Raw genomic sequence first — 27,790 nt, 5'->3', positions numbered from 1 at the left:
AACGCTGCCTTGTATTCTGTAACTTCCGGTTTAGTTGCTGCTATGGTAACAGTAGTCGACTTGACGAAAGGAGACCTTAGGAACCGACAACTATCTGTGTTTAGCAAATATAGGTTAGCGCTCCTGTTATACAGACGAAAACATGGTGTCCGCTGCGGTGCTCTTTGTTTTAATGCTTATCTCTGTATGTGGAGAAGCTGCCGCAGAAAGACAACTAGTATATGTGACTGTGGTGAGTACAAATTATATTTAATATTACGAAACGGAAGATGTGTTTAATAACTCTGCAGCCAGTTGCGGCGTTTCTCTGTAACCACCGCGGAACTGTATTCAACACATTTGAAGTTTTGTTTTTCTTTGCTTTTCTGTGAAACTGTACATTTCTTTGAACACGGATGAAGTCTGTTGCACATACATTGGGTCTTTTGAATAATTCGGCTTATTAATAATCTACCTAGCAACCCTTATCCAAGAAGAAAAGGCTTTTTTTGGTTTGCTTTACAAATGCTTTCTTATAATGCTTATAACTGTTTGCTAAATTTTTGTGAGACAGTTATAATTCAACTTGAAAATATATATGGGAATTTGAAAATGTATTCAAAAGTAAGGCTTCACAAGGACTGTTAGCAACTGTCTAGCTGACACCTTAAATACATAATATGAGGTCTTCTGAACTTTCATGCTAATTTTAGTTCTGTGTGTTCTGTTGCAATTCAAACATTACTTGTCTATTTTGCAAGTTCAACTGGTTATTACAAGTCTAGTCGGAATGTGCATGAGCAATGGTCATTTTTAGACACTCTTTCTGTCAGGTGACTAGTCAGCCATACTAAGAAAACAAACCACACCGAGAAGAAGCTGACCTTGTCTGTATAAATGCTGATAAATGTAGGTTTATTTTAAATCTCCGAGTCAGTGTAGTTTGGTCACAATGAAAATCATTGTTGTCATATAGAAACATTTGTTCTGCTTGGATGTGTCTCTGATTCCTTAAAAAAAGCCACATATATGAGGAAAGCAATTATAAAAGTATCTGCATGTGCAGCTGCCAAGCCCTAAACCTGTTCACAGCTCACCTGGAAACCTGCTTGTACCCTTGGGAGCCAAAGACACGCAGATGATGCCTTTATTTAGACACATGCACAGTCGAAACTCTAGTGAGAAGAAAACGCCTCGATCTGTGCTTCTGTCTATTACAATGGAATCACAAGGATACCGTTTGAATGTATCTTGCACCAACTTTGTTTTAAATCCATGTACACCGGGAACCAGCATTTGATCTCCTTAAAATGCCCAAATTAGTGAATTATTGCATGTTCTTTTATTCTGTTTATGTTAAATGAGGGTGTGTGAATGTTAATTGTTTGCTTATTTTCTATGCAAATCATAGGTATTTACATCAGGATGGTCATGATATAATAAAGTCATGGGAAAACACTATTTGGCAAGCGTTGAACAGACAATATGAGGGCCTACAGTTAGAAGTTGTATCCGTACTTTTGTAGCATTGAATGTTAGCCTCATTTAAATGATAGTTTTTTAGCATCATTGGTTGTCATAATCTCTTCTTTCTCTATACTTGCGTATGTGTAGCTTCTTTTTCCCACCCTCTATTTCTTTTTTCTAGCGTTACAGACATGGAATCTGTCACTGATGTGGGAATTGAAATAGCATTGGACTCGCTCAGGTTTTTCGTGTCAAGCCATCAAGCATCTTGCTGTGACGGTGTTAAAATATGTCAGCAGGTCCACATTGTATTTCTGAAAGTAGTTTTTGTTGACTGCCATTAGCAGACGTTTATGTTTCTCATCGTTGCCCCCGGGGAACTAATTGCCTGCGAGGTAGCCACATCTCAAGTAGATGAGATTAGTGGTCTTAAAGGGATAATCCACACTTCAAATAGAATTTACACCTTTTTTTTAAAGCTATTTTTGGATGCTCAGTCATGCATCCTAAGGGAAATAGAAACCACAGTCCTCTGGGGCGGATCGAGGATTGAAACTCGAAACTGTTCTACTTGAATAGACGCTTCATTTGGTTACTTCCAGTGACAATGCTTTCAACTGAAACTAACAATTGGGTACCGAAAATGAGTTCTGTTCTTTTTTTTAAGGAGAAGTTACACGTGAATGACCTTCAGACATATTTCAGACATACAGTCACGTGAGGTCACAGTAAAAGTTTTATTTGACAGATTTTATAATTGTGCTCACCTACTCGCTAAGTTTAAAGGGACCAGCTCACCTCTTTTAACCTAAGTAATGTATTTGTTCTGGTGTAAGTGGTCTGTATCAGTCAGCTTTGTTATGTTCTCTTCTACACATTCACAGCTTCCTTTCTTTTATAAACAGAAAATACTGAATGCGACGTCACATCTTTTGCCACAGTAGAAGTGTTTTTTTTGGGTGTTGCTGACATCTTGTCCTCCCCCTTCCAGTTGTTCCGACATGGTGACAGATCTCCAGTCAAATCCTATCCCACAGACCCTTATCAGGAGAGCGACTGGCCTCAAGGCTTTGGACAGCTATCACAGGTATGATGAGTGTTTGCATGGCATTTGCTCCTAGTGTGTCTTAGGTACACATCAGTCTGCGCTCCATTTACCTTTATATAGAGCCGTGCATCTTTTTATATAGCGTCCTGAGTTTCTAATAAAAATGGAAAACGTTTTTTTGTATCTGCACATAAACTGCATAAAATCCAGACAATCCAAACTAACATGATTGTCAAAAATAAAATAAGCGTCCATATTTATCCATGATTTATTTTAACCCCTTGTTATTGTCCCACTTTAAACTCACAGATTCCCTATTTGTTCTGCAACAGCGCACTAGAGTTTCTGTCTCGTCAACATGAACTCAAAAACACCTGTCCCTCTCTTTTTAGGTGGGGATGAACCAGCATTTCGAACTGGGCCAATTCCTGAGGAACCGATACAAAGGCTTCCTGAACGACTCCTACGAGAGGACCCAGGTAACCTCTCCGCTGTCAGATCACATCACCATGCTCTCAGACATGACGAATCAAATGAATATTTAGGAAGAGGGGCCCCTTGCCATGTCGGTGTTATACAGCGTTGCCACCGGTGCTGGAATTCATGATGGAGGTGTGTTTCTTCTTGTCCTCAGATTTACATTCGCAGTACGGACTACGATCGCACCCTGATGAGCGCTCAATCCAACCTCGCAGGTCAGCGTACTACCAGTGATACTTGTCTATGTAGGGCTTTCCCTGCTTGTATTAACAGCTTCTTTCCATCCTCCAGGTCTGTACCCCCCCGCTGGTCAGCAGGTCTTCAATCCAAATTTGCCCTGGCAGCCGATACCTGTACACACAGTTCCAAAAAGTGAAGAGAAGGTAAGTGTGTAAAGAAAACAGGTTACCCGTGCTAAAAGTGATTCACTCTGTCTAAACTTTGTGTTGTTTCTCAGCTCCTCTCTTACCCTCTGGATGACTGCCCTCGCTACAAACTGTTGATGAATGAAACTGAGCAAACGGAGGAGTTTATAAATGTCACATTGGCTTACCAGGTACAGGAATGTGGGATTCTTTTGATGAATACGTTATAGCATATTTAAGAAGACAAAACAATTCAGCTCAGACGATACATCAACAGAATGTAAGAATGCTCCTTTGCCTCTCAGGGCTTCCCTAGAAATGATTATAGCTTATTGTGTTCTTCTCTTCAGGATATCATAGATCTGGTGAAGAACAAAACAGGACTCAATCAGACTAATGTGGAGTCAGTCTGGAGCGTGTTCGACACACTGTTCTGTGAGGTGAGAACACACACACACACACACACACACACACACACACACACACACAGTCGGAACAGAGTTAGATAAGAACATGAAATGAAGGTTTTTAAAAAATGACAATGATAGCTGGCTACACATCTTTTCAATGAGGGATATAAGCAGGTTTTAATGAGCACAGTTTTAAGTAAGATATTGTGGGGAAGTGCGTTTATTCAGGAAGTTAACTTACTGAATTCAAAATACAATCACAAGCTGTTTAAGTTTCAACAGTTTGAACAACAACAGCTTGTGTAAACTGCTGAGCTACCTTATATTGACCTAATCTAGGATTGGTTTTAGTCTTGTGACTTACCGGATCTTCATCAGTCTTAAAGGAACAGACGGTTTGGTTTAAGGAACAGAAGTGAGGACCTGGTATCAGGTTTCACATTGGTGCTTTTGGTCTTCACAGGTGCCAAAAGGTCCCTAATTGCGTTTAAGCGCCACTCGTCAATAAACTGTACAACTGATCGATACATTTACACACAACTGTAGCTATAATTTCACATTAATCAAAGTTTTCATAATTCTACTCCTGGGTTTTTTCGGTGTGATTTCAGTCCCGTCACAACAAGTCAGCTCCTGATTGGGTGACTCCCGAAGTCATGGAGAAGCTCAGATGGCTCAAAGACTTTGGATTTCGGGTAAATAAATCACACCAAGGTTTCATTCAGGTCTCACTACTATTTTCTAGTCAAGGAGTGTTTCAATGTACTGATTGATTTTCACAGATCACATTTGGGGTCTACAAACGACAAGAGAAGAGCCGGCTGATGGGAGGTATGTGTGTTTATCGACATAGTTATTCTTTTAAATACAGGACTACATATGGATATAAAAACTGCTGTCTTTCTTCCAGGTATGCTATTGGGAGAAATAGTGAAGAGACTTTCCACAGTGGCCGTCCCAGACTCTGAACAGAGCCTGAAACTGTTGATGCTGTCAGCGGTAAGAGTCACTTTTATATCTAGTAGTTAGCTAGAGCTGAGCTAACCATACAGACATGAAAGTGGTATCAATTGTTTTGTCTAATTCCTTTATTGTGTTCCTGTTCAACAGCACGACACCACTGTAGCCGCTCTTCAGGCCAGTCTGAATGTGTTCAATGGAAGACAGCCACCTTATGCCTCCTGTCATATAATTGAGCTTTACAGGGAGGAAAATGGGTAAAAAACGTTCATTCTTCTACCATTGGAATAAATAGATGAGACTTTTACTTTGAAATTTAACAAACACAAACATACAAACTAAAAATGTGATATGTGAAGGTCTATTAATGCCTTCAAACAGCTGGTACAGAAGGTGAAATATATAAAACTCTCCTTCTTTCCAGCTCTGCTTCTGTGTCCATGTTTTACCGGAATGACAGCACAGTGAAGCCGTACCCTCTTCAGTTGCCAGGCTGCTCCCTTCACTGCCCCCTAGATGACTTTGTGAGAATTACAAAGCTCTCCATTTCAGACGATAGAGACAAGGAGTGCCAACTGCCTTCAAAAGGGAGAGAAACGGGTTAGTAAACACTAAAAAAAGGCGAAATTGTAAAAAAATATATTGATTGTGCCTCCATTATATCTCCATTCTCTCCTTCTCCATCTTCAGAAGTGATCATCAGTCTGGCGGTATCTTGTTCCCTGCTCATCTTCCTCATCGCCTTCCTCCTCGGAGTTATTTGTTGGCAGAAGGAGCCAACCAACAACCGGGGATACAGTCATGTGATCAACCAGGATGTGGGAGACGAATCCTGACAGAAGCAAAAGCTCCTTCCGTGGAGATCGAGGAGCCCGGCCTCTTGGGAGAGCAGCGACGAAGAAGGACTTTGAACTCTTAGACTCCCGAGTGACCTTTCTGATGGTTCAGGACCCACAGCAGTTAAAATCTTTAAAGAGTGAGATGTCGTTCAAGTGATCTGATTTTGTTGGGTCAGAGAGGAATTTAAATAAGATTTTAGGGAAGCACAGGTTTTTAAAATGCTTCCCTGTCACTCTAAACTAACATGAGTGGTGAGAGACAGGTTGTTGGAGGGACCAGGACTGATTTCCACATGAAGAAAACACAGCAAGGAAAGGGTTCTGTGTTTTAGGTTTGACAGCGAAAGTAACTGCGTTTTGTTCTGTTTCCAAAAAGGCTCACTTTTTTAATAGGCAGAATACATTTGTTTCGAATGCACGTGTAATCCTAAGGACCGTGATGCCTTAAATATTTTTAATATGGGGTATTTTTGTAGCATTTCACATTTTTGAGCAGCGGCACGATGTAGAAAGTGCCACTCATCCAGAAAGAGCTTGTTATAGAACACATAATATTAAAAATCATAAAAATGATTTGGTGTAAACAAGAATCACATTTATGATAATGTAAATCAGCTGATTAGAGCTTTCATAACAACACAATGTATGTTTTTAAGGGGATTACAAGGAACACTGGAAATCTTTACGTGTGTGTCTTTGAATCTGGCTGCCTGTTTTGTTTTCGAACTAATCGCTTACAAAAGAGAAGTATTACGAATAAGTCCAAATGCAGGCTTTAAACAAATCATTTATTTTCAGGATTCTGGATATTTAATTAGTTTGCCTGATTTAAATTTTTGCCATCAGTCATACATAAGTATTGTGTCAGCTCACTCTGAGCTATCGTCTTTAATGCTGTATGAAGCTTTTCGTCAGACTTTGAGAATGTGTGCTTGTTTAAGAAAATAAATGCTCCACCATTGCAAATGTTGTTTGCAGAAAACACAGCATCGTAGAACATGTGGATTCCTTTGCATCACGTGTGTTTATGTCTCAGAACAGCTACAAAGCCTGCCGTGTCTCGCAGTGAGCGTCCAGCTGCTGTCTCGGACTAATTTGAATGTTCCTCATAAACTCGTTAACTGGTAAACTCAGGCACATGACTAGCATGTCTGTGCACAGCTATGGTAGTGATGCACTGATCATACTTGGTTCTGTGCAAAAGTAGAAAGGCTGTAATTTCCCCTATAACACTTTTACAGAACAACATTTGACAAATCGAGGTTATTTTAGTTTTAAAAACAGTGCAGTAGGCCTTTATTTAAACATGGTAGTGCTTTTCTTGCATACATTGTTAGTGATCTGTCAGGTTACATTCAATATGGCCACAGATAAAACAATCCATAACATGAAACAAATCATAACACTGCCATTTTAGCAGATAGAGCAACATTTTTACATAAATTAAATCACCTTGGAAAATAAGTATGACACTGAGATCTTGCACTCTGATGCAGAAGCATGCACTGCAGATGATATTATTTCGGAAATAGGTGAACAGCTTCATTTCCATCTTTGTATTTCAGTGTCGTTTTCAGTGTCCTGTGTTTTCTTGTATAAACTCAAAAGTTTGCTAGGTCATTTACAGATTGAGTTTCATGACAGCTGACGTCTGTGTAAGTACCTTGATGTTGGGTCACACCTCTCTTCTTAAGTTGTGACTTAGCACAGATGCGAACGCTGATTTTGGTTTGCTATACATACCAAAAAATGTTCCATCAAAGTGAAATATTGCTTACAGGCTGCAGTCTGTCATGAGATTCAGAAGATTTATGAGATAATGAACAATAGGAGAAAAAATAAACTATACAATCTGTTAAACAATAAAAATATAAATGTATAAAAGAAAAAACTCAAATGTGAGATCACACACACACACAGACTCAGAGAAATCACATGGATTAGAAATGGATTAGGTTGACACACAAACCTTTAAAAATACATTATCCGATCATTCTTGTGCAAAAATATTTTCCTTTTGGAATGAAACTATAAGACAAGACCAAATGTGATGGCACATTGATATTTCCTTTCTTAAAATGGATAAATAGTAAAAGATAAATACAGACAATGATTGAAGAAAATGCATAAAACAAGTATGCTCTTTTCTCTTAAGGTGAACTTTTTTTCTAAGTGCAAATTGTTGCTTCAGCGAATATTTTTTGGTCCAAAATATGATAATTTCCACCCGTTAATATACAATCCTGGGGTTATTACAAAGTCGAATGCAGCTTACACATTGAAACTCTCATCTAAATGATAGTGCTACTGCCCAGTAGGATCCATGACATGTTTTTTAACCCCAAACATTCAGCAAGTTGACAGTGTATGGCGCCTCCCTGTTATAAGTGTTTAGTTTCCATTGGATAATTATGGGGAAATAAACTTGGATTTGGCTGCTGTTTAAATAATCCAAAAACCATAGCATGTTCTCGTAACTGAGCTCATTTTGTTGAAAGCCTGAGTCGGTCATTTAAGTCATTAATTGAAACTGTTCCTCCACAATGTATTTTCATAATATATGCAATTGTTAGATGTTACATTTTTCACACACGATCAAGCTTGTGCTATTGAGATTGACATTACCAAGCATATGGCAGCTCTTTTGTGGCTGTAAGCAGTTTACATGGATGAGACTTGTGAACACTGAAAAAAACTGACCAGTATTTTTGATTGAGTCAGTTATGAGAATGTAATAAGCCTTTTTTACATGTTAAAATAAAATCCAGTAGCCTACTGAGTAGACAGGTCACAGTCTTAAGCTGGCTATTGGTGTAACAATTATGTGGCAACAAAGATAATATTGCCAAGTATGTTAAGGATTGCTTTTTTGCAATTCAGTTTGGCTAGGTCTCTGGGAACTTTGTCAGCTTGAGTTTAAGCTAACTGTTAGCAGAGGCGATAAGCTAGCTCTCACTGTGAAAGCCAATGGCAAATTAGCAACTGCTAATTCCTGTCAAGCCAGTCACCTGTCACCAGACCTAAAATGTAAGAAACAACGTAAAATACCCTCTTTATCCTCTGTAGTTAGATGGAGATTTGTTTTTCATTGTCAGAAAAGCTTTATTAAGAATTGAGGTTAAGCTAGTAGGCCAGAATCCTACACTTTTCTCTTCCTGCCAGAATGACCCTTCAATCCTTACGCGATTGTATAATATGCGTGCTGATTAATAACAGTCACACAACTCTTTTGACAACCCAAATAACACTTAGACTTTTGTCAAGTAAATAATGTCTGTGTGTTAGGAACTGTTGAACAACAGCCCATGGCGGCCTCATCATTAGTCATGTTAGCTCGCCTGCTACATGGTTCTTGTCTGAGCAGAATGATATGTTCCATACTTGGATGCAATTTACAAGTTGAGATGATGAGAGCTATGATTATCTGGTCCCTAATGATTCCCATCTTGTGACTAAAACATTTAACATAAAGAGTTTGGTCTTTTAGGGGTATTAGCCACATTATTGCTAAAACTCAGGTACATGTGTCCTGCCTTTGATTTCTGTGACAGTAATGTCCTAAAAAAAAAAAGAAGCAGTTGGTCATGGCAAAATAACTTCCCAGCTACTGATGCCATCAAAATTTGATCCAACTTTTAGGCCCAACCTGATCCAAAGCAATCCCTCAGAGTATCATTCAAAAGTAAACGAAATGATGATCTGGGGAAGCAAAATAGTGACAGGATAGATTTCTATTAGTCTTTTTTAACTCTAACCTAGTTTAATTCTGTGGGGTGCAGAAATAAGTTTGTGACCCAGAGTAATAATTCTGTGGCGTGGAATAGAAGTTACTGTGATGATGGTGATGGTGGTGGTTGTTGTTCTGCGGGGTGGAGTAATAGTTGTGATGGTGTGGGTTGTGACTCTGGATGTTTCCGTAGGCGAACAGGAGGGGGGCCGTAGAAGATGGCGCTTGCTGGGCGGTCCCGACACTCGCAGTCAGTGTTGCATTGCGTTGGATGGCGCCGTACCAACTTGACGTACCCAGCTGGGGAGGGTTGGAGAGAAGGCTGAGGAGAATTGTTGAACAAGAGAAAGGATAAGGATAAGAAGAATCAGTCAGGATAGTGATGTTTCTATGCACAGCTTAGAACACAATTTGTGCTTTTGTTATGCCTACCTGGCCCGATCAGTCCTACTATTAATGCTTCTGGACAGGTCATCATCACTATCGTACCGTCTAGGGTTGTCAAAGAAATAAGCTCTGGAGCTGAAACTGTGGCTGTTGATCATTCCACCTGGAGCCTGGAGTTGATCAAAATATATTATTCTTTTACAGCTTTGAAAGGTCACAGTTTTGTACGACAGATTATTGCAGGATTCTTAACGTGTTATTTTACCAGGTTTTGGTTGGGTTTCTGGACTCTGAAGAACACCACCACTAAACTTGTAGGTAGCAGCTCCCAGAAGAACAGAATGATCCCAAACACAACGTAGGCTTCACCGCTGATCTCCTGCACATCAGCCTGTAACACATATGAACATAGTGCATAATGACATCATGCCTCTTGAGCATGGTTAACAAATAACATCGATTGCATTTTATACATCTGCACATAAAATATCTTACATTTATGACGCACTCAAGTCACAATATGATGTTGAGATATGGTACTGGCAGGTGGTACAGACAGATTAAATACATCATTTACGGCAAATTACATCCACAAATACACACAGTAGGTGTCCTACACACACACACACCCTCTTTGAAATGGGCTGAGTGTCTTAATGCCTGAGCCATGATGTAGGTCAGGAGGACACACACAACACACACACTGGTGAGATTTGGTTTATTTTTATCCAAACAAAGCCCTTTACCCCACTAAGCAATGCTTCCCCAAATCTCATAAGATGGATTTTCCACACCGCACACACACACACACACACACACACACACAGAGGGCAGTGGGTTTCTGGCTCAAAAAAGGCCTGTTTTCTACCTATGACTGAACACTTGGTGCAGCACCTGATCGGAAACGCTGAACCAGCCGTAGTTGAAGGGGTTGGGTCTGTCCTGCGGCGACAGGGCCACCACCACCAGGTTGTAGCAGGCTCTAGATGTGTACAGCAGGATCACCACGGCTCCTATGGCTGTAGCTTGGCACACTGATGTACCCTGGGGGAAGATTACTGTGCTTATTATTACAAGACATGCATCAGTTGGCTGAAATTGGATGTCGGATATGGGCCACAGATGTTATCCACCAAATGATAGAGGCCTCTACGTGACAAACATGGCAGAATAAAGGCCAGGAATTGAGTTTAGCAGGACATACATTTGAGGCACCATGAATAAAAGCCACAATTTTTAAAAGTGACATGTAAAAATGGCCGAATAACCCAAGGCTAGATCCCCTTTATGCTCAGAGTGCATAACCAAGCAAGCATAAAGTATTCCAGAGGATGAAAACAAGGGAATAGTGTTACTGCGTGTCACTGTATACACTGCAAAACACACTACCATAACATAACATTTTTCCCTGCCTTACTTTGTGAAATACTGACTTTTTCTTAATAGAAATATACAAATATTTGTTCTTGTTTTGTTAATGTATATTTATTCCTACCTTGGACTCGAGGTAAACATTGGCAGAGGACATTTTGGCGATCTTGAAGATGCAGACGGCCAGAGAGACAGCACACAGGACGAACAGACTGTCGTTGATCAGGACCCGGGCCAGGACCGCATGTCTGATTCCCACATCACTGCAGACAGGAAGGTCTTTCAAGGTGAGCTGTTCTTAATGTGACATTATTATCTTCGGGGACATGTATTTTTATTGTTTTTGCTCACCTTGGTGACTCAGAGCGCTCCAGAGCTCCTTGCACTAACAACGCACAAGTTAAATTTACCACCAGGAAAAATATACTGAGACACAGGAAGAACAGACGCAGAGGAACCCTGGGGAGAGGAACAGAGAGGAGGAAAAACAGACAGAGAGAAGACAACCAAAGCAAAATTCATAAGCAACATCTAATTTGAATTCAGGGCAGAGAGGAAGGAATGATCTGTCTTTAACAACAAAGGACACAATTATTATTGCATGTTAATAGATGTAGATATCAACAATTGTTAGAGAATAACTTCTGTTATATATATAATGTCAAGGATAAGGCAAAAACAATGAGACGATGCATACAAAATAAATGAATCAGAAGGACAGACTTACTTGTATTTAGTGAGCTCTGGAGAATACTTCGCTTTAGCCTTAAACATCACCTAAACAAAGAAATAGAAATCTCATTAATTATGTTTTAATACTGATTTATTAACCCCTATGTGGTTTTAAAAATCTCACATTCAAGATATGACGCAATGGAAGACGGCAAATGAGGGTTCTGTTCATTTAGAAGAAGAGTGTGAATTCAACAGTGCCTGAGGAGATTCCTGTGTGTCATTAAAGTACACACACACACACACACACACATTTCTGTGAGGTGCAGTGGTCGCAGAGTTGTGTAGATCGCTCAACATGGTCAACGTTTGAACCCACGCACATAAACACTCAGTCTTTTGTGTGAGAATGTAGGTCAGCAGAAGTCATTTGCTTGGAAATGAAGCAACCAGCCAATGGAACACAACCCTCTTACACCCTTTATGTGCCCTATACTGTATGCCTAAAACATGTATATCTTTTTCTTTGTGGAGAGGATAAGCTTTGATTGGATGTTTCTCAACCGGGTTTTTTTTTCCATAGTAAGAAGGAGCTAAAATGCAATTAGGGGGAAGTAAATTACAGAGGTCATGCCTGACTCATCAGAAAGCACACACAAGTATTTCCACACATGCGTGTGTGTCAGAAGGTGGCATGATGTTGTATCAGCATTCTGCTTATGGCTTTTGTTACTTGGAAAGTGGGGCAGAGGACAGCGTGTGTGTAATTTCTTATTTTTCTCAGTTGTTGCAGCACACACAATTGACCCCTTACACATATAAGTAGTCATTTTATTCATCAGTTGATTGATAACTAGTACAACTAAGGCTGTACAGTTCATTTGTTTCATCAGGATGCTCAATGTTTCTATGATCTATAACTCAGGCCTGACCTAGCTAGACATTCAGTCTCAAGTAGGAAAAGTCTGTCCGCTGCGGTGGCCAGTCACATGATAGAGATGAAGACTTTTGAACATAATGACAAGGAAGAACATCTTTGGTGGAAAGGAAAATGGCAGCCACCATACATGTGATACATTAGTTTTTCTGATTTAAAGCAAAGTAGCAAAAGGAAAAGGACGATTTTGATTCAAAGAAAGTGCAGCCTAACTGTTCGCAGATCAGCTGAGGGTCTATGATGATTATTCAGCAGTCATATGACACCCTTCACTTCATTACCTAATCTCCACTCAGCCAGTTGAACGTGTTTCCTTTTCTCCTCACACTCTCTATGTTAGATTCTGTGTTTTCCTTTGAAGCAGTGACTGAACTGTTACCAACTGAAAGTCCCTAAGTGTGTAGGTGTTTTCTGAGGGAGGAACAAACAGCTCTTTGACATTTGGATTTGGCAGATGCTAAACAACTGTGACTGACCAACTGTGACCCACTCTGTCTTCCCGACACAACTGGCACACAGGATTTGTCAGGGAGGTTTGAGTCTTGCCCACTTATTGAATGAAACACATCCCAGGAGGCTTAATGGGGCTTTACTGGGAGATCTCTCACCCCGGGTCATGTGGGCGGATTATGAGACAGTGGGCCTCCTAGACACAGACATGCCAAATGCTCCACCACCTCTCCTACATAGGGGCAAGACACACAGACTTTATGGTAGTTAGGTTTGTCTTTGCAGCCTTTTTGGGTCTCTTTTGACCATTCTGTGTCTCTGAGCTGTCTCTGCAGCTGTTCCGTAGTCATTTTATTATTGAGTCTCTTTGTAGTTGTTTGTGATCATTGTGTGTCTCCTTGTTGACGTTTTGTGAATCTCTGTAATTGTCTTTTTGGCCATATAGTGTCTATTTGCAGCTGTTTCACATCTCTCTGTAGTTGTTTTATGTTGCTTATAGGTCATCTTGAGTCTCCTGGTTGTGTGAGTCTTTTTTAGGGACATTTTAGGTGAAGGCCAAAAGTCTTCCTGTCACTTTAAGCCCCCTGGACCTGTGCCTGGTCGGCCCGTTCGGTAATCAATCAATGACCGAGACATGAACTGAGTGAATATGCAGACTTTTCAGACCAACGGCAGCCTTAAAAAGCTGCTTCAAATCAGGTAACACACTCCACTCTGGAACATACAGGCCGATGGTGACCACAGTGACAACATTTTCCCATTTTCAAGGAAGAAATGTTGGCCATAAAGACTGGAAACAGAAGTAAACAGCTAGTTTGGCCCTGTCTAAAGGTAACAAACCCACTAACGTCTAAATTCACGAATTCATAAGCATGATTACATAATGGACTATATCTTAGCAGAGTATTGATGTCATGTATGCTCAAAATACCAGGACATCCTACTGCATCCGGTTGCATTTTGCAATATGCAAACCAACATGCTTTTCTGGCAATTCTCACCCACAATCCTCTTTGCAGGGGATATACTGTGCAAGTAAGAGGATCAATTTAGGTTCAGTATGATAAAGTGCTATGTACTGTTTGCACCCTGCATGAAACAGAACGTACTTTGTAAAGGCATTAATATATTGACATAGGCTCTTAAGGGTGAGAGAGGGGCATACGTTTACAATAGATCTGCTTTGCTAATCCTTTAAACAATTTATTATAAGGTTTAGAAAGCAGTAATGAAAGAATGTCCAACATAACTGATCAAATGACAACTGAGATGAAAATTCAAGGTGTCAAAACCATTGTGACAAATTGCTCACTTTTAACTAACATTGGGTAATCATCCACGAAGAGCTAGGGGCCCACAGGGCGGAGGGTGACAAGGTATTAGGATATATAGGAAAGAAGTCAGTGGGATACAAACAAATAATAGGGTAATGACAATTCCATTTACATGCATGGTAGTTCAAATGTATTTTTGTGTGAAATCAGATAAAAACAAAGAACACAAAACTGCAGTGTCAGCTGCTTTGTGAAATTGGGTCACACAGACACACACTGTATAGCCTGTCTCTAACACACACACACACACACACACACACACACACACACACACACACACACACACACACACACACACACACACACACACACACACACACACACACACACACACACACACACACACACACACACACACACACACACACACAGAGTGCAGTCCTACCTGTGTGAAGTAGAGGTTGAGTAGGCATAGGGTGAAGAACTGCAGGCAGACAGGGCAGCAGTAGAGCAGCCAGTAGGCCAGAGGCTGCAGCTGGTTGGCCTGCACCACATTTTTAAAGTAGAAAGAGAAGAGGGTCGTCCTCAGTGCAGTCCAGAGCAAGCACAGAAACAAAAACACACTCTGGAAGCTGAATCGCTTGTGTCCGTAGTGCAAAATGAGCCAGAGCTGCAGGTACACGAAAACAAACAGAAATGAGTAGAGGAAGGTGTAGACGGCAGTGAGACTGAGCTCCAGTGTTGGTGAGATTGCAGCTCCAGGGGACTCCTTCAGTGAGGTAAACAAATGGGAATTAAGCTCCTCTCCTGCCGAAAACATCTCCACTGAAAGCTCGGACTAAAACATGGGATGCACTGAAGGCAAAAGCACTAAAACTGGGTCAGACCAGGGCTAAATTCCCCGTGGGTGACAAAAAACAAGGGTATTCGGGTGAAAAATACTGCTTTTTCTTAAAACAAGTGCCATAATAAATCCGCGCAGGGGGTTTAAAATCCGATCATTGGCTGAAAAAAAATATAGGATCTTCTTTTAAATTCGCTTGGTTCCAAAATGGCAAGATAGAAAACAAGAGAGAGGTCCCCCTGTTTAGATCTCTGCAAAGCTGCTCTCTGCAAAAAACAACTTAAGGGGGAAAAACCTCCAGATCAGCTGTGATGCAGTTTTAGACCCGCCCCCTTGTTCTCCACTACAACTGCAACTAGCGCTACATAGGACGCCATCTTGGCTCAACACCAGGCATGTTCTTGTGAAACAGCTGACTGCAGAGCCACAGATTCTCGCCAGTTTCCGAGATAATTCTCCCAACTGAACGACGTCCACACACCCACTTTCCAAGTGCACCGTTTCATTGGCTTATCTTGCCGACCAACCTCCACAGCTTCCTCCCTCTATTGGTTTCTGATGATGTCAGCTGTAATAATGCCTGCCTTTATGTGCCAGTGATTCGCAATTTGTTAAAGTCAGAACTGCTCCATAATTGCATTGGCTGGAAAACGCACGTGGGCGTCTCTTGCACAGAAAGAGGCATCAAAACAACTCGCAGACATGTGTGTCAAGGTACTAAACGGTAATGAACAGTGGCGGAAAAGCACTGTAACCTTCAAAATAAAAGAAGAACAATGTCCGATAACTGAGAAACACAACATAGGCAATAACATGTAGAACTATAAAACAGCTATATCTTCACCAGCTACTGTTCTTACAGTACCATCCTTGTAGTTATTGTAGAAGTGATATGGAATAAAAGCTCAGTTAAGGATATTTGTCACTTAAGGATATTTATTTTAGAATGACAGGAAGTGATGTTCTGACGTTAGTGGCTTGACACTGTTTGGCTAAATATTGAGCGTCATTCTCCCAAAGCCTCACTTTCTAGTTTGGTGAAAAATAACCCTGCAAACTGTATTTATTCTTAGGCCTATCGTTACCCTTCCCACGGAAACATGCCAACATCTATCTTTTAAGTGTATGGTTGTTACGTTAGCTAGCCACATAAAGCTATGGATAATCATCCATCACTAGGTAGCTAACAAGGCTAGGTAACGGACTAGCCAGCACAACATTCCTAACAGAAGCATTAAACGCGCCATTTTTGGACCTTCTTCTGGGTTTCATACTCGTTGTATAAGCTTCTGCGCACACTTTATAATTCATAATGTCTTTATTTCGCTTGACCACGGTTTTAATTGTGGTTTGTAACGTTTGTGCCACTTGGAAAGACAAAAGTTGAACCCCTCCTCAACTTACTCAGGTAATACTCAGCTAGCATCTTTTTTTTTTGTCACTGCTAATGTGTTTCTATACAGCTCCATTTAACTGACAAACAAATAGGAACCACATACAAATACCATGATGCATATGATATATGTTCATTGTATTACCCCTACTTGGTTGAGATAATTATCATCATGTAATTATATTAAACTACTGAATTTCCTGTTTATTTTGCAATAATGGTTCCCCACAGAGAGCCCAATAGCCTGTCCTCCATGATGTGGATGTGTGTTGCTGTTTTCCTGCTGTGGCTGAGGTCAGGAGGATGCTCAGAGAAGGCCAACACATCAGAATTAATCGAGTACACAGCTGCAGACTTCTATGAGAAATTGCATTCTGGGAAGATGATGTTTATCTATTTTGAGCATCAAGGTAGGTTGTTCACACAATATTTTCACACATAAGAAGTACAAGCAACATCTCATTATACGTGTATCTGTTCAGATGATTAATAATGAGCCCAGGAGGATGAATAAATGATGCCGTATAGATTAAAAGTAACCAGAATTCTGTATCCCGCACAGACATTGGGTTTTTGACTCACAGTATACTATTGCACATTTGAATAATTTCACAGAATGACTGTAGGGAACCATTTTATCCAAATGAAAAAGAATAACAGTATTTATCCGTCTCCAGTCTCCCCTACCATCTCCCTCTTCTTGCTGGAGTTGGAGAAATCTGCTGACGCTCTGCAGGATTATGGAGTACTGGTTGGCAAGGTTACTGCATTTCTCTAGAGCTCCACCAACTCATACCTGTTGACATTAAAGCTCAACAGTTTTATTAACTACAAGATCTGTACGTTTTTGTGTTTAGGTCAACTGCGATAAAAAGCTGGTCCAGGCGTACTGCACCAAAGAAAGGGAGCGCCACACAGCGTTTCTGTTCAGGTGTGTGGAGCGCAGCAGCTGATGTCACGATCCATCCAGTGGCATTGTATCGGCATTTCCATTACTCTTTCTCTGTCTGTGTTTTTCTGCCAGAGGTGGTAAGGAGTTCCTGGGTTTTGATTTGGACACAGTGTTTGACGTGAACTCCATAGTGTCTGAAGTCCTGTTGTAAGTACGGTTATATTGAGTGACACAAGATCTAAAATGCATATCTTTTCTCTTACTGGCTTATGTCTTTTTCCTTCCAGTGCCATTCTGCGTGAAGAGGTGAAGTACGTCCATACTGACACTGACCTGCTGGCCATGGAGAAAGCAGCCAGAGGGAAGAAGGATATCGTGCTGGGTTATGTCCGCAGTCTGGGAACACAAGGTATGGAAAGGAAGGAGAGGATGGATGTATTTGGAGGGAAACTGTGAGTCAGACTGATGAATTGACTGATAAAGGAAAAATAGTGAATCCTGAAATGATTGTGTCCTTTCTGCTGATTGTGTCACCGAAGAGCACAGATCGATTATGGAGACAGCGTATGTCTACGGATCCAAATACCAGTTCATCCTCATTACCGGAGGCCCCGTTTTGAAGCACTTAGGGTACGTTCTGTTTTCTTTCTCCTTTGCCATGGACTTTGCAGTCGCACAGTGTGTTTTATCAAGGATGCAGAGGGAAGCAGGGCTCATTACAAAGCCTGAAAACTAACATGGAACAATCTACAGACACTTACTTTCCTCAGAATTATTCAAACGTATTTTAGAGACTTAATTCTCTCCTTTTTTTTCTCTCCTCAGAGTTGATGAGTCGTCTCCCTCCTCCCAGGTGTGGTTCCTCCACTGCATAGTCCACAGTAAACTCCCGCGGAGCTCTGAGCGCTGCCCTCTGACCCGCATGAGGAAACCCCTCTCCACCCTCAGCCTGCACTCCTTCCTGCAGCTCATGGAGGCTCCACTGGTGGTAAGTAGAATAGAACCACTCTGGAATACAACACCTTTAAAATAAAGCAAATCATTGGCCCATCGCCACCGGTGGCACACGATTTTATTACATTTGGCAAAATATACTTATTCAATTGGAACTGATGTGATTTTTGCTGATTAAAGGTCAAGGTGACTCTTACCTCACATATGTTTTTAGGACATGACTCCAGAATTCATGTGTTATATCTTTTTTTTCAAAGCAACAACACATCCAACACAAGGCATTAATACATAGTGCAGAGACACATCATAAAGTCATATGTAATGTGTAACATAATTGTATCATGTTTTTGTTCTCTACTAGTCGGAAGTTTACGAGGACCCTTCCTCGGTGCAGAACCCCCAGTTCCCCTACCAGCAGACCCCGCAGGTCTTCCTGTTCTCTCGCCCTGCAACCAAGCAGCAGGACCTGGACACGGCCACCGCACTGGCCTGGAGGCTCCGGGGCCTCGCCCTGCTGCTGCTCGTACACAGGTAGCAGGCACAGGCACAAATCATTGGTGGGATTTAAAGCATTGTTTATAATTTACTGATTTAGTTTACAGGTAAAACAATTAAGTTTTAAATCGTAAAGTAAACTTTCAATTGTTTACATCCTCAACATCATGCTTCTTTATTCTTTTAAATGTCGCAGTCATATTCCTCTTTTTTTTCCGAGCTTAACTACATTGTACTTTATCCCTGTCTGTGTGTTTACGTGTGTATTATCAGACTGAGTCCAGCTGTGAAAACCCCTGATGAATACAATGCTGCTTACAGGCTGCCTGAGAAGGTATGCTGCTCACAAACACACTGACAAAATAAGATTATTTTTAAACCATGTGTGTTTTACACTCTTGTGCTTGTGCATTAAGAGTTCAGAGGTGAAGTATTTGACCTTAAACGACCATGATGAGGTGCTGGAGCTCTTCACAAATCATGATAAAGAGGAGGAAGACGAAGAGGAAGATGAGGGGTGGCTGGAGGACGAGGAGGTGGATTCACATTTTGGTAAGTGTTTGACCATAAATCAGAAAGAAGACAGAAGTAGTTTTTTTAATCCCTCAAGAGGAGTTAAACATTAGCGAAGGAGGAAGGAAGAAAAGTGTTGACATGTTTCTGTGTCTGCCTCAAGCCAAGCTGGACGATGAGATTGCTGCGTCCGTGTACGAAAACCGAGGCAACTTGCCGGACATGGACTCAATTACCCAGCTGACCTCTGCCAACTTCCACACGGCAGTGACTCAAAGCAGGCTGACGGTGGCGCTTTTCTACCTCAAATGTAAGCCACACCCTTTGTGATATTCTGTGAAAGATAAATGAGTATGAATTAAAAGTTCAAATACATGAAAATGAATTTAAGTGCAGTTTCCTCTTTCATCACCAGGGGACGCTGTGTCAATGGCTTTCCTCGGCTCCTTCATTGAAGTTGCTGAGAGACTGGAAGGTAAACAGGAGGGCACAGCATGACTTGGCTTATGTGTTGCCCTTTATTCTTTTCTTTTTTTGGTTAGTTTTGACTTGATTTTTCAATCCCTTCAAGGCTCTGAGGTGCAGATGAGTGCAGTGGACTGTGGAGAGTGGACCGACCTCTGCGCTGCTCAAAGCTCCCTCCAAATCCCCTTCCAGCCAATCACGGCCTTCCCCTGCATCTTGCTGCTCCGGCCCAAGGAGCCGGCGCAACACTACAGAGGCATGCTGGGTAGTGAGGCGCTGCATCGCTTCATCTTGCTGTGAGTTTGTAGGAATACACTGACCTGAACTTGCCTTGGAAATTATTTGGAGATCAGGACACAGATAATCATATACATCAAAATATGACATTCTCCCAAATGCTCTTTCCTATGTTCTATTATTTAATAAGGTGGTTTATTCTGTGTGTCTATGTCACTTCTCTAATCAGGAGCCTCCAAGCTTCTCCCGTGCTGCTCTCTACCAAAGAGGAAGTGACATCCTTCCTTCAGGAAGTACCTCTCCCTGCGCTAGCAGGCTATAATCCTGACAGAGTGATGGGACTGTTTAAGACACAAGTGCACACAGGTATGAAGCTGTAACTGTGTGTGTTGGTGTGACCCAGTGCATGTTATTGGACGATGACGACCTTAACCGTTTCTAATGATGGTTTGTGTGTTTGGAGGAGTGAACAATTGTTTGTAATAATAACACTATGTAACCTGGAGCTCAGTACTAACCATTTAACCCAAAAGAATCCCATCATAATCTTAGAAAGATATATATATATATTTTAATCAAAATGTTGCTCAAAAAAGCTCCAATATATCGCAATTCCATCATCAATCGCACAAAAACATTTCTAGATAATTCAGCCCCTATTTATTGAGACTGCGGATGATGAATCACACCTGTGCCGGTGCTTCAGGTAACTGTGAGCCATGAAACAGGAAGTGTAGTTTGAGGAACACTAGTGTGAGGTTAGAGGCTTCTCAGACACAAATCACTGCACAGCGCCTCATGATAGCTCAGCACAACTGTTGACCGTGAGTGCATGTTGTGAAGTAATCTCATAAGAATGTGTTCCTGCACGCATTTGATTGCCCCCCCCCCCCCCCCCCGCGGTGCCTAGCTGGAAGTCTGGGTGTTGTGCAAAATCAGCAAGATTCAGGTTTATTTCTTCACCCCCGCTGACATATTCCAAATGAATGAGAGCTGCATCTTCAACACGAGTCCTCCAGATCCAGGTCAGAAATAGCTCAAAATGACTGACCGGTTCACTGTCAGTGAACCATATGATGCTGCTTCGCCTGCAGGTGTTTCACTGTTTGCTGAAGCAGCAAAGTCGCTGAGAGGAGAGATGCTGACCGGACTACTGACAGATGTGCTGGCAGAGAAATGGTAACAGCTCTTTCCTGTTTCTAGTTTGACCCTGATAGTTGTATCTGATCCCTAATCACGGAAGTATGGGCTCCATCCATGTCATTTTTACATTGGGTTAATGTTTTGCTGGATCTGCTTTATAAATAAACTAGCCTTGCCTTAAAAAAAGCTAAGTATATAACCCTTAATGTATGCAGGGCTGCAGAGCACAGCATGGAGCTTCCTGCAGTGTTGGTGTTTCCGTCCTGGAGGACACACACTCCTCACTCCACGCTGCCTGTATCTACATCCTCTGAGGAGCTGCTCACACACATCCACTCTGCTCGGCTGCATCCTCTGGTAACTGTGTGATCATTCCTCTCTTTGTGTTATACAGACATGTGTGCCTGGAGAAATTCTAAACAATCCTACGAGTTATTTAGAGTTCAAACAAAGCCTAAAATCTACATCCAATGGTCTCTCAAGCCTTTCTTGGAAGCTTCTGAAAGTGACAGCAGATAACAAGCTCCATATGTGGACGTTCTTTTATACATTCACAGAGTCATGCGTGGCGTCTCAGTTTACATTTGCTCTTTTAAACAAATACAATGATGTTGAAACTGCGATCTTTAATGCAGATGTTGCTCATTAAGACGGGTCCAGACCTCTCTTTGAGTGTTTATGAGTTGTGTTGCTGTGAAGGTAAACAGAATAATTGGTAAAGAGATGATTGAAGTTTTTTTAACTGTACTTTTTTTTTTAGACTCTTTTTATGTATTATAGGCCACTGTGGAAGAAAAGTCCAACCAATACCAGAGTGTTCCTTTAGATGGCGCACTTGTACTGAATTTATTTATGTAGCACCTTTTTATATGAGAAATGCAGCACAAAATGATAAGGGATAGAATGCCAAAACAAAAAAACTCAATTAGATATGTCACTTTCTCTCTGAATATCCAAAGCACGGAATTAAATGTATTCATCTCTGTTCTCTCTCCCAGCCTGAGCTGACGGTGGAGAACCTGCCCTCCTTCCTCTCTCTGGGTAAAGCCCTCCTCCTCCTCTTTGTGGGAGAGGAGGAGGACGAGATCGGGCGGAGGCAGAACCAGGCGCTGGTGGAGGAGATGAGAGGAGTGGTGGAGTTGGGAGGAGGGAGGATGGAGCAGTACCTGGCCTGCTGGATCCACCTGTACGCAAATAAATCACTCAGAGGTTACTAGATGGCGTTGTTCCTCCATAATTCTCTTTGAATCGTTCTTGTTGTGTGTTCCAGGGGCCGTACTCCAGCTGGTATGTCCGTCCTGGGATCATACCTTGGCTCCATGCCCCCGCTCCCCGCTCTGGTCCTCACCCATTTGCCCTCAGGAAACGATATCTATCAGTTCCCCCCCAACATGCCCATGGTGGCCTCTTCCGTCCTGCAGTGGCTGCAGAGGATCCAGGAAGGGGCTGAGCCAGCAGCAGGTAAAGGACAGGAAGTTATGGAGTTAAACAGAGGAAAAGGCATCTCCCAAAATTCCTCCTGTAGGTCCACAGAATTCGTTATGGATAACAGCGTCAGCTAAACGACACCAGGTTTAATGTAATAAATAAAGCACAGTAATAAAAGTACACAACAATAAATCAACGCCTTGGAAAACTTAAACCCCTGAAACTAAAAGCTTAAGAGACACAGATAAACTATCATGTGGGATTTCCTCTTTTTATTCCCTCTAATAGCTCTCTGAAAAACCTCATGACCTTTAAAGTGCCTGCTGTTGAAGTGCATTTGGATGTTTTATCTATAATGGTTAGCCCAATTATGCTTTCACTTTCACCCTTTTGTATTCCGTCTGCACTGTGAACAAATTATAACTGCTCCGCACATTTTATGAAGCCAGCAAATGCCGACAAAAGCAGACTGTGCATGTGGTTTGATTTTAAGTAGGTCTCTTTGCTACAGAGAGGTCCTCATGTCTCTAACAGCAGGAGTCATGAGGATGATGTTTTTACTCATGGCAATGTCCCAGTTATCCGCAGTGATTGCCTGTTTACCTGCAGTGATGAGGTGACTACCTGCGAGGAGGACTTTCCATCACAGTACATTTCCACTAGGAAACAATGTCTGCTGCATACATAAGATATCAAAATATTATTTCAATACTACATTTAAGCTTGACCTATACACGTTGTTGTGTTGGTTGCTCTTAAGACCTGTATCTTTATTTTCTCCCATTTTGGGTTAGAAAGTATTAAGCTAATTGCTGCTAAATGCCTGAAATGTAAATGGAAAATCGTTGGCTGACATCAGAAGGCGTGCTACAGTTTCGAATGACTTTACTTCACCGATTTCAACTTCCAGATGTCCAAATAAAACTGGGACTGCCATCAAATATTTGTGATTCATTAACTTTTACCAGACTGGACTGAAAGGGGTGAGGGGAGTTATTTGTCAAATGCTCTTTAAAATAGAATCTGAAATGTTTTTGTTCATTTCCGAGAGAACAAGAAAATGACCTCATGGAAAAAGTAAGGAAATATAAAATAGAGGTAACAGCCCCTTTGGAATGGTTCAGTCCCGTGTCTACACATTCTTCTCCTTCAGTATATTTTCTTTATTTAGGAACAGATAAAATAACACATGCTCCATAAAGAATAAAAGCAGACGATAACAGAGGACGGGATCGAGCTTGTGGCTTCAGGAATGTTAAAGGCATGCAGAACCTTTGAGTGCTTTGAGTGGACACGTGTATTGCACGTAACAATTGTCTTTTAAATGAAGGTGATGATAGTTAAGGCTTTAATCCTCCACTGTCCAGAGCCATTAACCCTTGACCTTTGACCTCTGCAGCGGGTGCAGGTGAGATAAGGCTGTGGTTGCGCTGTGACCTGTCTCTTTTTCTGAGCAGAAGGATTGTCATGCAGCGAATTCCTTCCATTCTCCACGGAGAAACTGCAGCGTTAGAGACTCTTTTCCCACTTCCTGGGACTTTCTGTTTCCATGCAAGGCAGTTTCAAAACTCTTCTTTTGATTGGAAGTGTATGTATCGAATATATCTAGAATACTAATCGTAAGTTAATCAATCATGAAAATAATTGTTGCTGCAGCCCTAAAGAAATATTTCCCTGTCTGTGACTTTCTATAGGTTTTTTGGGAGAGGACAGCTGGCCTCCTGCTGTGGAGTTCCTGGACTTCCTGAAAATCATGGACATGCAGGAACCAGACTCCGCCCAGCAGCAAACTCCTGAAGAGGAAGAGGAGGAAGAGGATAGCAAGGAAGAAGTTGTGAAGGCGGATGATTCCTCCTCCAGCGCTGCCACTTTTCACAATAACCCTCACTCGGAACTATAGCAGTGAATTGGGACACTAAGTAAATGATTAACGATGTGGATATATTGAATCTGGGTTTGTTGAGGGTTATTGAGATTCATTTTTGTTCTTTTCTGAAATCACAGCCGACTGCAGGAGAGGAGAACGGTTTTAAAGCTTGACTGCAGCACAATGATGGACTGCTGGAGATTGAGGTGAAGTGTAATTGAAGGTGGGTAGGACCAAAGGTCACTGTGAAGTTCAGAGTTAAAGTCAGTTTCATAATGACTGACACATTCTGTAGGTGTTTCCTGCTCAAGGGTAGTTTCACAATCATTTCATTTCCTATGGGTTTTTCTGCCACGGTTTGTGACTGATTCCTGGTGAACTGTGGCGGGACCCAATTAGCTGACAAGTACTGTTACAGATACAAATCGCAGCATTTCACATTCTGTTGAGCAAGTTCAGAAGAGGGGTGTAGCTTAGCGTGGAAGTCGATGATGTCATATCATACGTTTTTCGAATACTGACCTTACAGCTGCCTTCCCTCTTATGAAACAACATCTTGCGTGGAAATTGCAATGACTTTAGGTCAGGGGTAGTTATGTCCTGAAGTTATTCTGACGCATACCACCTCTTATACGGTAAATCATAAGACGTCTGTGTCTTTTGCCCGGCAGTTTGGATGCAGAACAAAATAGGTAAATTGGGTCAGCACGGTTCTTTGCAATTATTGTGGTGGCTTCTGGGAAGTTTTGTGGATGTTCCAATTAATCCCCGTGAATCACCATTTATATCAAAGTACTGGCAGAATCAGAGTCAAGTTATTGCCAGGTAGGATCAGATATAATCGTGGGTGCATATTAAAAGGGGAAAGTATGTAAAATAAGAGCAAATATAGAAATATAAAACAGCTATTATAAAACAATGTTTCCAATGAATATTGACAAAGATATTACCAAGTATAGCACAAAATGTGCAGTATATTTGTATGTAAAGTGGAAGTAATATACATATTGATACAAAACATGTTTGTAAGTTGGAGTTTGAAACAATATAAGTGAACGGGAATGAAATGCACAGGACACTTGGGGCATATTGATGTATTTGTTTAGGTATAACAGTTTAGGACAGTTGGGCCTTGTAAAGTATGGGTATCTTAAATCAGGACATTAGTTTGAATGACCCCTCTTAGAAAATAACTGACCCCATCCGGCCCCTTGGGTTCCATATTCACACTTGCTTTACCACTTTATATACAGTAGATGCAGCTGTGATATTAAAAGCCGTGACATCTTTCTTCTAAGAATACTTTTGGTTTGGTTGAAGTCCAATATTTTATTTATCTACTCCTTTAAAAGATATTGAAAGGCTTTTTTGATACGCATTAAAAAGGGCCAAAGCAACTTGCAGAGAGCTGTCCTTAAATAGCAAATGATTCCTGTCTTAGAGTGGATTTCTCCATCATGAAGTCAGCGTTCTGTTTATCCTGTGTGTTGAAGTTAATCAGTGTCAGAGCTGCTGGGTACAGAGCACAAAAACATGATTAGAGCCTAGGTAAAGCAGCACATGGCAGGATTTCACCGTATCTGTTTAGGTTTTCCAGTACTGCTGGTGATTATACAGGATTAAATCCGGAGGTGCCGCCAAGTTGTGGCGCCTGGGAAGAAACATTTTGTCAAATTTCTGGGATTAAAGAGCTTATCTGACCTTAAGTCATGTGTCAGCTATGTAATGTGTGGCAGAGAATGTGAAATAAATGCTAGCTTTTAACAGTTAGCTGTCCTGCTGTTGGCAGATGTTTCAGGCAGTCCTGCCATCGGAGCTGGAGAAGGGATAAAAACAGGAGGTGACTGTGCATCTGCAGACAGCTCAATTAAGGATGACAAATGAAATCTATTCATCTGCTTATGGTGGACAACTTTGTTGAGCTCAGCATTCTTTTTGAATACCACCATACTTTAGTATTATTTTATACTTCCAACCCACTTTTTTACTCCACTCTACTCATTCAAAACTCACAGTTACTATTTACTTTTAATTAACCCACGTATCTTAAATTAGCTCCACATTGAAATGCTACAACATACAATCTGATGGTTATTTGTTTGTGATGAAAACATTATGATATTATATTCTATTATGTTATAATCCTATGAAAAGTGCCGTTCATAATGTGTATTCTTACTTTTGAACCTTTAGTAAATGAAGCTGATAATTCAATGCACTTAATTTCCATTCATTACTTTTTAAAGGAGAATTTGACAATCATAGTATTTATATTCCTACTTAAGTAAAGGATCTAAGTACCGTCACCTCTTCCTGCTGGTGGTGAATTTATATCTGTGTGTGTGGCCGGTTTATTGTCACTTATGGATTTACAAATCCCTACAGGAGTGTGGTGGTGGTGGAAAGAGAGTGGAGATGTGTCTGCTGGAAGTAAAGCTGATAGAAAGAGGATCTCTTGTCGTTGTACACTTTATTCCTTGCTCCTTTTTGCCAAAATGTATTCCGAGTTTGGATTAGTGTTATTATGTATTCTGGCCTGGGGCGCAGATGAGAATCAGGAGCGTGTGCGGGAACTCAATTCCTTCATTTACATATATTACCATCAATTTAGCAAAAATCACAAAGTTGGCTTTCATGCTTTTCATAATAATGTCACTCTTACCAAAAAGTGAAATGATATGTAAATGTATTATTCAAGCACGACTTTTAAATCACTAAAATGAAACACAAAAAGAAGGGACTCTCGACGGGTGGGTCTTAAAGCTACAGGGTCAGGGTAATTGGGCAACTATAAGCTTAAATGTGTTGTAACATGTCGTTACAGGTAGTTTGTTTTTGTATCACTGTAAACCTGCTCGTCTAGAATATACAGCATGTATGTGACTACTTAGTAAAAGGGTCACACACAAACATAGAAATAATTGCATTTGCTGCATCCGGGAAAAACCTGAGTCGTCGTAATCCATCAGTAGGGAAATGATCCTGCATAGATCACATAGGTAACTAGATTGTAGCACAACCACGCACCCCTGTGATACATGTGAGTTATAAGATTAGTGTAAGCAGACCATAGATGTTATTACATTTCTGATACACACACTCACAGAGCAGGCCTGGTGCCTCAAGCGGTGTGTGTTGCTGTCACCATACGTTATTTTCACCAGAGTTATGTTTCACAAGTCATTGTAAATGC

The 27,790-nt window shown here is 41.1% G+C and overlaps 4 protein-coding genes across 6 annotated transcripts in view; 3 read left to right on the top strand and 1 right to left on the bottom strand.

Moving 5' to 3' along the window:
- The first annotated feature begins 83 nt into the window (after nucleotides 1-83).
- On the top strand, nucleotides 84-6,532 carry acp2 (acid phosphatase 2, lysosomal). The gene is made up of 13 exons (XM_063877583.1): nucleotides 84-232; nucleotides 2,438-2,533; nucleotides 2,887-2,973; nucleotides 3,129-3,189; nucleotides 3,266-3,357; nucleotides 3,432-3,530; nucleotides 3,690-3,779; nucleotides 4,361-4,444; nucleotides 4,532-4,580; nucleotides 4,660-4,748; nucleotides 4,860-4,966; nucleotides 5,134-5,309; nucleotides 5,400-6,532. The coding sequence occupies exons 1-13, from the start codon at nucleotides 143-145 to the stop codon at nucleotides 5,543-5,545; spliced, it is 1,266 nt and encodes a 421-aa protein (XP_063733653.1). The 5' UTR covers nucleotides 84-142; the 3' UTR covers nucleotides 5,546-6,532.
- A 278-nt stretch (nucleotides 6,533-6,810) lies between these two features.
- Nucleotides 6,811-15,757, bottom strand: gpr137c (G protein-coupled receptor 137c). Its single transcript, XM_063877582.1, has 8 exons — nucleotides 14,812-15,757; nucleotides 11,761-11,810; nucleotides 11,385-11,492; nucleotides 11,158-11,296; nucleotides 10,557-10,706; nucleotides 9,928-10,053; nucleotides 9,708-9,832; nucleotides 6,811-9,597 (listed from the first exon to the last, which is right to left on the bottom strand). The coding sequence occupies exons 1-8, from the start codon at nucleotides 15,184-15,186 to the stop codon at nucleotides 9,309-9,311; spliced, it is 1,362 nt and encodes a 453-aa protein (XP_063733652.1). The 5' UTR covers nucleotides 15,187-15,757; the 3' UTR covers nucleotides 6,811-9,308.
- A 452-nt stretch (nucleotides 15,758-16,209) lies between these two features.
- txndc16 (thioredoxin domain containing 16) lies at nucleotides 16,210-27,046 on the top strand. The gene is made up of 20 exons (XM_063877581.1): nucleotides 16,210-16,618; nucleotides 16,835-17,013; nucleotides 17,281-17,363; nucleotides 17,461-17,534; nucleotides 17,628-17,702; nucleotides 17,783-17,904; nucleotides 18,035-18,125; nucleotides 18,321-18,483; nucleotides 18,811-18,980; nucleotides 19,218-19,278; nucleotides 19,361-19,496; nucleotides 19,621-19,767; nucleotides 19,873-19,932; nucleotides 20,029-20,218; nucleotides 20,389-20,525; nucleotides 21,254-21,338; nucleotides 21,518-21,659; nucleotides 22,301-22,488; nucleotides 22,573-22,763; nucleotides 24,425-27,046. The coding sequence occupies exons 2-20, from the start codon at nucleotides 16,857-16,859 to the stop codon at nucleotides 24,628-24,630; spliced, it is 2,478 nt and encodes an 825-aa protein (XP_063733651.1). The 5' UTR covers nucleotides 16,210-16,618; nucleotides 16,835-16,856; the 3' UTR covers nucleotides 24,631-27,046.
- Nucleotides 24,738-27,790, top strand: part of nid2a (nidogen 2a (osteonidogen)) — a 70,063-nt gene continuing 67,010 nt past the window's right edge. For 2 of the 3 annotated variants that reach the window (XM_063877578.1, XM_063877579.1), the window contains exon 1: nucleotides 24,738-24,820. The gene's annotated coding sequence lies outside the window, so the exon portion shown is untranslated. The remainder of the gene's footprint in view (nucleotides 24,821-27,790) is intronic. The other variant, XM_063877580.1, reaches the window with a different exon arrangement.

Source organism: Eleginops maclovinus, chromosome 24, assembly GCF_036324505.1.
Source record: "Eleginops maclovinus isolate JMC-PN-2008 ecotype Puerto Natales chromosome 24, JC_Emac_rtc_rv5, whole genome shotgun sequence".
NCBI lineage: Eukaryota > Metazoa > Chordata > Actinopteri > Perciformes > Eleginopidae > Eleginops > Eleginops maclovinus.
This window is presented reverse-complemented; position numbering and strand designations above follow the sequence as displayed.